A 10,720-nucleotide genomic window follows, 5' to 3' on the forward strand; every position below is an offset into this window, starting at 1 on the left:
GGTTGTTAAAATTTTTGAACACATTTGCTAATAAATTCAATATTATAAATAGCTATTAGGTCTATAATTGGGTCCTAGATGCTTACAAGTGGTATTAACATGGCAAGATGGCATTATGGAAAAACCTGTTTTGAAGAGCTTTCTTCCCCATTTCTGTGATAAAAACAACAAATGTGGTTTGGCGTCTTAGAGATTACTTCTAAGCAGAAAATTCTAAGTGGCATTAGCAGAATATTGGAAGTAAGAGTTTATTTAGCTATACTAGCCAGGAAAATGAGATCCTATTAAGATTGCCTCACATATGAGGCAATCTTAAGTGGAAGTTTTAAGTAGGGGAGGGTTTACCAAACCATTTCTATATCCCAGCCTACCATCCTGAAGTATAATTTGTTGAAAGATAATCTAGAATACAAGAATCTAAATGATTAAACCATTAACCTAATGTTTCAACATAGGTTTTATCAAGCAAGGTAGAATCAGGTAAGAGTGCCAGGTGTTCCTTTGCAGGTTTTAACTTATTTAATTACTCTACAGGTATTAAGTATTTATTTACTCTCAGTAACTCCATATCACCCCTAACATAAAAGTATTAGTCAACAATTGCTGTATTATACCATATTAAAATTATAAAAAAGAAAATTTCTGTGTGATCAGAACCAGAATGACATGCTTCTTTAAATTTCTCACACTTTTTCCTTGACTTTAAGCTAAGAAATTTTAACAGACCTACGTTTTTGGTACTGATTTAGTACTTTCTTACCCGTTCAATTCTTTCTCTGGTCCTTTCAGTACCTACAGGAACTTCATGAATATGATACTGGCTGCAAAGGTAACTCATGACGGGAGCAGGTGCATCAAACAGCTCTCTCAAGTAAGAAAAAAATCCATATTGTCTGAAAGGAAAAGCATCTATTAGATTTTTCTTCTTAAAATATCATTTAAAAAAAACTGAGTTGACAAGTGGCCGATCAACAACAAATAAATCTTTTTTCTCTGTATATTTTAAAATTGATTAAGTGATAAATATTGAGATTTATTTCCTTGTCAAAGTAATAATATATTTATGATTACAAACAATCTATTCTTTTGTTGCTTCTCCTATTGCTTTTACATTTAGAATGTCTACTTATCTCCAGAGTTAAAATATTTACTTACAGCTGTTTTATAACTGCAATTTTTCCATTTAGTCTTTCTGGAAATTGGAAATTATTTCTACATTATTAAGTGATGATTTCTCATTTTATTTTCCCAATAACTAACCAATAACTAACTAATTTTAGTATCTTTTATTAAATAGTCCAATACTGTTCCACTGATTTAAAACATTACCATCACATACTAACTATACCATGGTCTGTTCCTGGGCCTAGATTTTTCCTTTTTTGACTTAAATAGAGATCCTACGGGAAGATAATGTAGCCTACAACAAACATTTATGTGACAGAGATAATCAAAATAGACTTAAATGGTAAATGATTATTCTATTCAAAAGGGAACAGGTTAGTTCTAATAATATTTTCAAGACTTACTTTAGTTCATTCAGAGATCTTGAAGGTGCTCTATCTGCATATGAACTCTTGGGAGCAATAACAGCATTTACTCTTAATTTTTTATTGTCACGAACCTGAATATAAGGAAAAGAAAATAATTACCAACTCCTGTCGATCAAAATGTTACCATATTCCCACTGGCATTCATGGGATGATCAGAAATTCAAACACTGACAGGGTATTTAATGGTACTTATAAGAAAAACTTTTAGTGAGATGACATTGTAATTATGTGTTTTTACAAAGAGTCCATTTCTTTTATCATTTTCACTGATAAATTCTATGAAAATTAAGTAATACTATCAGAACTCTTTCAGAAAACAGGAGAGACATTCCCTAAGTCATTTTATAATACCAGGATAATCATGATAGCAAAATGTGACAAAAACATTGTAATATCTCTCATGAACATATATGCAAAAATCCTTAACAAAATATTAGTAAACAGAATGCAGTAGTAAGTGTATGAACAATATACATGACCAAGTATGTGAAATTGATGTAACATTCAAAAATCAACCAATGTAATTTATTGTAAATAAAATATAAAAATCATATAATCATCTCAGTAGATGGCAGAAAAAAACATGACAAAATTCAATAGCTATTCGTGATGAAAATTCTCAGCAAACTAGGAATAGAAAGAAACTTCCCCAACTTGATAAAGGGCATCTATGATAAATGTACAGCAGATAAAATACTTAATGGTGAACTATTGAGTGTTTTCCCTCTAAGACAGAAAGCAAGCAACGATGTCTAATCTTACCACTTTTCAACACTATCCTGACGTATTAGAAATGTAGTGGAGCACAATAAAGTAAAAGAATTCCAGGACCAGATGGCTTCACTGGTGAATTCTACCAAACATTCAAAGAAGATTCAATACCTATCTTTCTCAAATTCTTTCAAAAAATTGAAGAGGGAATACTTCCTAACTCATTTTATGAGATCAACATTACCCTCACACCAAAACCAGACAAAGACAACACAAAAAAATGTATAGGCTAATGAACACAGATGTAAAAATCCTCAACAAATCGAATACAAAATACACAGAAGAAAACATCAGCCCTAAACTCATGGACCTTGGTCTCAGAGGGGTTTTTGCGGACTTGACCCCAAAGGCAAGGTAAATAAAAGCAAATAATAAATGAATGGGACAATATTTAACCAAAAAGCTTCTGCATAGCAAAAACAAAAACAACAAAAAAACAACAAAAACCCAACAAGCAAGCAACCAACGAAATGGGAGAAGATATTTGCAACAGATATCTCCACTGAAGAAAATATATAAAGAACTCATACAACTGAACAACAACAAAAACAATCCAACTAAAAAATGGGCAGAGTATCTGAACAGACACTTCTTCCAAGAAGACAAACAGCCAACAGATACATGAAAAGATGCTCAACCTCACTAGCTGTAAGGGAAACACAAATCAAAGCCACAATGAGATACCACTTCACAGATGTTAGAAGGGCTACCTTCGGTAAAATAACAGCAAATATTGGAGGATGTGGATAAAAGAGAACCATCATATACGGCTGATGGAACATAAATTGGTGCAGTCTCTATGGAAAACAAGATGGAGGTTCTTCAAAAAATTAAGAATAGAGCTACCATATGATCTAGCAATCCCTCTTCTGGGTATCTACCTGAAAAATTAGAAAACACTTATTCATAAAGATATATATATCCCTGTGTTCTCTGCAGCATTATTCACAATACCCAAGACATGGAAACAACCTGTCCTTCGTCAGATAATTGGATAAAGAAGATACAGTACATATATACAATGGAATACTACTCAGCCATAAAAAGGATGGAATACTGCCATTTGTAACAACGTGGATGGGTCTTCAGAGTATCATGCTAAGTGAAATAAGCCAGATGGAAGAGGAAAAGAACCATATGATTTCATTCATATGTGGTAATGTAAAACATAAATTCTTGAAACTACTTTCACAGTATTCTAGGACTGAACAAACGAGTAAATATATTGATAAAGGGCTATGTTTTTCACTGCTACAGAAGTAGATTACAAATATGTAAAGAAGAAAGATTGGAAGGTACCCTGTTGTGTTGGATTGTAACTGGAAATATCAGTGTAAACGCATGCTGCACTAATGTTCTCTTGTTCTCTAGATAAATAAAGAAATACAGATATAAAAGTTTGCATGTGAAGACTTAGAAGAAATGAGACACTAGCAGCAAGAACAAATCTAGTACCCAGATCTTGGTTTCTAAAAGGAACTAGGGTTTGTTCTTTAAGAAAAAGGCTGACTGTGAGACCCAAACTGAGTAAGTTTAAGATGATTCAGTATCTTGTTCTGTCAAAAAGTAAGTAGTGCTCAAAATCTGATGGCAATACATCAACAGAAGAACACAGGAGTCAACTTGAGGAAGGTCTCACTGGCCAAAGCTGGGACAATTTGAGCATTAAAATAACAGTAATGGATTATAATCCATAAAAAAAAAAATAAAATTCTGTGCTATGTAAGTAAATAGGGAAGGAAAAAAAAGCTTTTCCACATAGAATGCCAGCTCATGAATGATTCTTGAACCTACTAGTTTCGTGAAGAACAGGATATTATAAGGTCTCAAAGTATTTACACACACATAATTCAAAGAGAAAAAGTTTTGCTATAATGCTTGTTTTGAAGACAGATTTGTTCCAAGCAATTGATATAACAGGAGACAATTTAAGCATTACATGAATTTCACATTTGTTTATATACAATTATATCTACAAGAAACATGATGTTTTCTTTAGGTGGATGCTGAAAACCACACCCAGTTGAACTGAGCTGCATAGGAATACACATAATTTGTACATGAGTACACAGACACATACACACTCAAACATCTACCAGCTATTCAGGTCAACACGTTATGAGCCACACCCAACCACATTTCATGCTGCAACTTTACATCTGGTTTCAGATAAGCGCTTTTAATTGTTTGACCAGCTACATAATTCACAAACTGAACCCTTCCAATACCTACTTCCACAAGCCAACTTCAGATCTTTTTAAAAACAAAGTACCATATTTATTACATTTGTGTATTTCATGACAATTTAAAATATGTAAAACTGTGCTACGATTTTTTCCTCCTAGGCCTAGTGGGTTTTCATTGTACAATTTTGAACAGCACAGTGATTTTTAGAAATACATATATTGGGTGATAGCAAAACTGACTGTACTTTGCAAATGGAGAGATAATAAAGTAAATAGGGAAAAATGTAAATAGTGAATCAGGGTAAAAGGTACACAGAATTTCCATCTATACTCTTGCAACTTTTCTGTAAGTTTAAAGTTATATAAAAATAAAGTTATTAAAAAGAAATAAAGTATAGATGAAACAATACAGATGAAACAATATTGGCTATGAAGCAATCTATCAACGACACATGTAGGGTAAGTTTGTAAAATGTATTGTTTGAGTGGTTACACTAAATAAAAGTGAATTAGACAATGAGAAAATATTTTTTTTCAATTCTCTTTCAACATTTCTAATCATACCAAGGAAAAAGTTTCTGTATGTTGTCAGAATGTCCTTAACTAATTATATTTTTAATCATGTTCTCTGCTTTCAGTAAGCAACAGTACAGATCTAGGATTTACTAACAGTTTTTTATTAACTTTATTGTTATAATAATTATGTTTTTTCCAATTTGGTAGTGGCATACTTCCTTTTAAAATATTTTGAGTAGTAAAAAGTGATTTAAAGAAAAATATTAAATAATAGTATAGTTAGTACCCATAGATGGCAAAAATTGAGAAGGTAGTACATAGTAGTATAGTAAATGGCAAAAACTGTGAAGATGGTTTATAAGTTACTTAAGGATAGGAAATGTATTCTAGTAGGTACAAGAAGAAGGTTATATATAATAAATTTCACAATTTAAAATCCATAAGTAATACATGTAAGAGGAAGTCCTGGTCCTACTGAGGAGATGCTATGGAAAGTTGCTACAGCACAAGAAAAAAATAACAAAGGTCACATTTTGAGGAACCGATGTCATATTATTAACATATGGTTCAAAACTCTAGCACAGAGGAAGCATGGATTTTTATTGCAAAGCGAGCTCTTCAGTATAGGTAAGCTAGCATGATTTGAAAAATAGAAATCATCTACTAACACCTAACTGAAGACCCTTCACAGTGTGCCATGTTTCACAGACTCATAAACCAAGCAACCTGCTTCTTCAGTGAGCTCTGACACCAGATTACTAACTCACTGTTTTGGCTTAAATAGTTCTAAAATACACTAATGTTCAAGTTCTTGGAGTTCATTTTATAATTTTATCCATTCAACCTTTTTATCCAGTCACCAGGTATTCACATACCCTGCCCAACTCCCACACCAGACAGAGAACAATAAGATAAAAGCCAAAGAAAGTAAAGATTCTCTCCAATCACTTGTGTACCAGAGAAATAGAGGCCCACTTGAAATGATTCAGGGTCCTATCCTCACTTAGACTTACTAGCAAAGGTTTAAACAAAATGAAATCTAAACCCAATTTTTCTGGAGCTTTTAAAGAAGTAGAGGCATATGCAAAAGGAAAAAAATCTTACATTAACAAAATACACAGCTAACTATATATTACTATTACATAGATATATAATAATAAACAGCTAACAAGTACTATTTAAATACTTTTTCATTTACTAAGTGATTTAATCCTCACAAAAATCTTTTGAAGTAGATAATATTATCTCCATTTTAGAGATAAGAAATCTAAGGCACAAAACATTTAGGCAACTTGCTCAAGTTAGTAACAAAGCCAGAATTCAAATCCTGGCAGCTAACCTGTAGAGACTATGCTCTTAACTACTAAACCATACTGTCTTTCCATGGCTTAGATTCTTAGTGGTGTTTTCTAGTCTGATACAAGATTCTCATTCTTTTGACAGTGGTTTTATTTATATCATAACAACATATTGATTTCTCATCCAAAAAAAAACCTGAGTTCATTCCATTTTTCAAAAGGATGCTGAAGACCAAAGGTCCATCATTATGATGTTTCTGTCTCTTAAAACACTGTGACAGAATTACTCTTCATATCAATCCCAAATGAGAATTTCAAAATAAATTAGAGGAAATTATGGGTTGTTTTTCTTTATAAAATAGATCCCCAATAATGGCATAGATAGGAAAGAAGTTGGCAAAACTGAATGATTTTTACATAAGAGTTACTGCTGGTCAAATCAGTCATTATCGTTTTTTGCTCTAGTTTGAATTTTAAAATTCATTACAAGATGAGTGCCAAGTGAGTTAAAATATTATGTTGGTTAGTACTTGCCTCTTTGAGGAAAACCTCCATATCTTCTTGACTTTCAAATACAAAGGCTCTCAAGTCATTAGATGGAATATGATTTTCAATATATTTGGCATTTCTATTATCTTTCATATTGATCTAAACAAAACAAAAAAATAAGTTGATTTTCACGTAATTCAAACTGATTACTAGAATATAATTGTATTTAACTTAGATTTATTAAATGCCTGAGAAAAAGACAAAAAAAAAAAATAGTATTAAAGGGTCAACATTGTAAAACATCTATTTATTACCCAGAAACATCTAATACATAGTAAAATAAAGCTAAGACTTAAATAGTTCCTAAAGCATAGCAATTTTGATATTATCTAATAAGTTCCTTTTTGGTCAACTCATTGAAAACACTGAAATAGTTTTGGTGACCTTAGAGTATAAACATTTCTAATCTGTCTCCGAATTTTTAATATTTTTCTTCTTAATCTTCAAGAGGAATTCATGTTACACATGGTAATAAATGATTGGCACAAAAACACAAAGAACTGAATAAAACTTTATGAAACTAATGAAAACAAACTAGCTATGGATTAATTGTAACTATGAGTGCCTTCAAGAGAAACCCAAGGTTTGTACCACTAGAGCATAAACTTAATAATTTATTTTTAAAATATTAACTAATTAGGCATTTTCACATGTTGAGGCTCAGTGTATTGAAGATACTAAGACAGGTCAGGAAAATACTGTTTCAAGAAGAGTATAATCTATTATTTATCACAAATGGCAAGTATGTTGAAAAGCAAAACACAAATCTCTATAATACAGGTACATAAAAAATGCCATCTATGCAAATTTAGAGGAGAAATAGGTCCAGCAGATGGAGATCAGCTTTCTTAAAGTTAAGCTTTACGAAAGAGAAGGTATTTATGTCTTATATATTTAACATAAATAACCCTATGTATAAATATAGAAATAAATGAAATATAGCATACAGTTAAAAACTAGGGCTATGGGGTCAGACAGATGTCACTTCAAATCCTATGTGTGATCTTGATCAAATACTATTTAAATCTCTGAAAAGTTTAATTCATCCTTAAAATGGATACAGTACGCAGTCTATACTTCATAGGAATAAATGTGAATTAAAAGAGTATAATAAAAAGTAGTGCAGTGCTTGCTACATAAATGTTGGCCAATATTACTCTATTTTAAATTATAGAATCTCAATCAGTGTAAAAAAATGATAGATATACAAACAAAACCACATAAAATACTATAGCACCTGCACATAAACACTATAAATATTTACTGTCTATTGTTTCACAATGTTTTTGGGGGGTACCAAATTACAGGAAGGAACCGTACAAATGAAGGAAAATATATGTGGGTATTTGCTACAACTTATAGAAAGAGTAAAGTAATGCTAATAAGACCATAGGAAGTCACTTTTTTTTTTTATAGGGTTGGGTAAGCCAGGCTAGGACTTAGCTCTCATTATTATTCTTTCCCAGGAGTAGTTGTCAGAGATATTCTGTCATGTCAGATTCCAGAGCCCCCATCTTGTATAAGTTCATCACATGGTCATTCACATGGTCATTGATGAATTTCACCTGCTTATTTGTTATGTAATAAGTCTCAAGGAAATCATAGAAGTAAGGGTCATTTACTGGCCAGTTTGTTCATTTCCAGTAATGACTGATTCACACTTTTTTCCAAGTGTAATGCATACTCCACTGCATTCATGGTCTGAAGGAAGATCTGGCCACCTGTTGGTTCTACAGCTTCATCAGTTTCTTAGTATGCTTCTTCTGAGATTGGTGAAGACAATATTTGGCAAAGTTTTCCAAAGACACATCTTTATAGTCACAGTAGTAAGACACAGACAGGTAGACACAGGAAGTATATATAGTACTCCAAGATGATCTGGTGGTTAATGGCAGCATCCTATTTCACAATTTTTTAAAATGAAATCTTTCTATACATTCTACCCTATAATGTTTTATAATTCATTAACATATCCTAAATGTCCTTTTATATACATAGGGACCAACAGCACCATTTTTAATGGCTGCAAAGTAATCCAATACAAAGAGTAATTTACATGACTAATATCTTTGAAAATTTTGCTCCTTTGCCCCATCGCTTTGCCATTATGAACACTACTGTGAGGAGTGTAAGTGTAAAAAAATCTTTGCACGCCTCTAATTCTATACTGAAATTGTTAGAAATAACTCATGGAAAAAGTGATAATTGACAAGATGTATGACTAAAATTTTAAGTTTACATGTTGCTGATTTGCCTATGAAGATGGTAGTGTTTCAACTAAATCCTGAAAAGTAAGTGTGTGTGGGAATATAGCTGGAAGGAGGTGGTAGGAAATGTGAAGGGTTATTAGGGGAAAGAAGCAGAGTATATCTTTTTATCTCAAAGATTCAAATATAATTTAAAATGTCAATGTATGCCAGCAAGTAAAGCGACTTGGTAATATAGGCTACCACTATTAGAAAACTAAGTGACAAGAGGATGACTAATAAAGTTCTAAAGTATTATTTTGAGGTTGGCATTTAAATAAAAATTTGACAATTATACTTGATTGTTACTTATTATATTAAGGATCACAATATTTTTTCTTATATTTTCTTCCAATCCTTACCAGATTAATCAAAACAATAATGCCTGAGTCCAAAATATATATTCCCTTCTTGATCTGCCAAAAATATTCTAATAACACATACCTGAGCAAAAAGAGAATACAGTATTATGCATATTAATTTTGATAATGTAAGCTATAAGAAAATGAACTATATGAAATGATTTAATAAAGTATAACACAAAAATGGGTTAGATAAAATAGAACTTTTCATGAATCCTGCAATGATACATTCTTTTCTAAAGTAAAAAAAATTATCTAGCAAAAACAATCCTTAAGTCATTTTCAGGTAAGTTTTAATTTATAATATAAGAGCTATCAAATGTTTATGAGGTCAACAAACTGTTGGTTTCACTCTCAGAATCCTCAGAATGCTCCGTTTTTGTAGTAGGTGATTTTCTTGTCTATCTTCTGTCAGGATCCTCATATCAACATATTTATTTATAGCAGTTTTCTACTCCTTTGGTAGCACTTAATCTATTGCCTGCTATGACCTAAGAAAAGCAAATGCCAGAAGGAACCAGCTAATCAAGCAGATTTTATACACGATTCTTAGTCAATAAGGTGTATTTTCATTTCTTTCTAGAAAAAGTTCGCAGGTGTATTGATCAAGGGTCCTTGGTCAATACTTGTGTATGGATTCAGCAGTATACCAGTTGCCACAAGTAATGGAAAACCAGGGGTGTAAATAAGACAAAGAATTCTTAAAACAACAAAAATCTATGATAAAACAGATTCTACCAAGATGAAGAAAATTTCTTACCGTGAGCATTATGGGCTCATAGACTCTCTGCTTAAATTTATCTCTGTTATTTCTCAGCCATAAAACAGCATCATATGTGTCACGGTATCTCTGTCTCAGCTTATCTTCCTTTTGATTCATAAGATTGTCAAATTGTACAATTTGATCATTCACACCTAAAATTGAAAAATAAAACTAAGTACTGTTTTCCTGAAAACTTCATTAGTAAAATAATAATACAAAAGAATATCTTAGATCCCCACATTACAAACACCACTCAACAGGCACCCAGCATAGTAATATTATATCTTCTTTTGTCATTTAACAATCGTCAAAACTTTAAAATATTTTTTATTTTTAAATTACTGCTGATATACAATATTATATTAGTTTCAGATGTCTAACACAGTGATTAGACATTTGTATAACTTATGAAGTGATCACTATAATATATTCAGTACCCATCTGACATCATACAATTATTACAATATTACTGACTA

At 31.6% G+C, this 10,720-nt stretch overlaps 1 protein-coding gene and 1 long non-coding RNA gene across 2 annotated transcripts in view; both read right to left on the reverse strand.

Annotated features, from left to right (window-relative positions):
• The window catches only part of SMC5 (structural maintenance of chromosomes 5), a 92,728-nt gene that overhangs the window by 26,045 nt on the left and 55,963 nt on the right, over positions 1-10,720 (reverse strand). Inside the window, exons 9-11 of the mRNA XM_023537344.1 lie at positions 6,859-6,972; positions 1,530-1,624; positions 761-893 (exon numbers count right to left, since the gene is read on the reverse strand). Coding sequence (XP_023393112.1) covers positions 761-893; positions 1,530-1,624; positions 6,859-6,972 — 342 coding nt within the window. The remainder of the gene's footprint in view (positions 1-760; positions 894-1,529; positions 1,625-6,858; positions 6,973-10,720) is intronic.
• On the reverse strand, positions 8,230-10,369 carry LOC111746397. Its single transcript, XR_002783086.1, has 2 exons — positions 10,242-10,369; positions 8,230-9,563 (listed from the first exon to the last, which is right to left on the reverse strand). It is a non-coding gene; the product is annotated as an uncharacterized LOC111746397 (long non-coding RNA).

The sequence above is a fragment of the Pteropus vampyrus genome, unplaced genomic scaffold (genome assembly GCF_000151845.1).
Source record: "Pteropus vampyrus isolate Shadow unplaced genomic scaffold, Pvam_2.0 Scaffold186, whole genome shotgun sequence".
NCBI classification, from domain to species: Eukaryota; Metazoa; Chordata; class Mammalia; order Chiroptera; family Pteropodidae; genus Pteropus; species Pteropus vampyrus.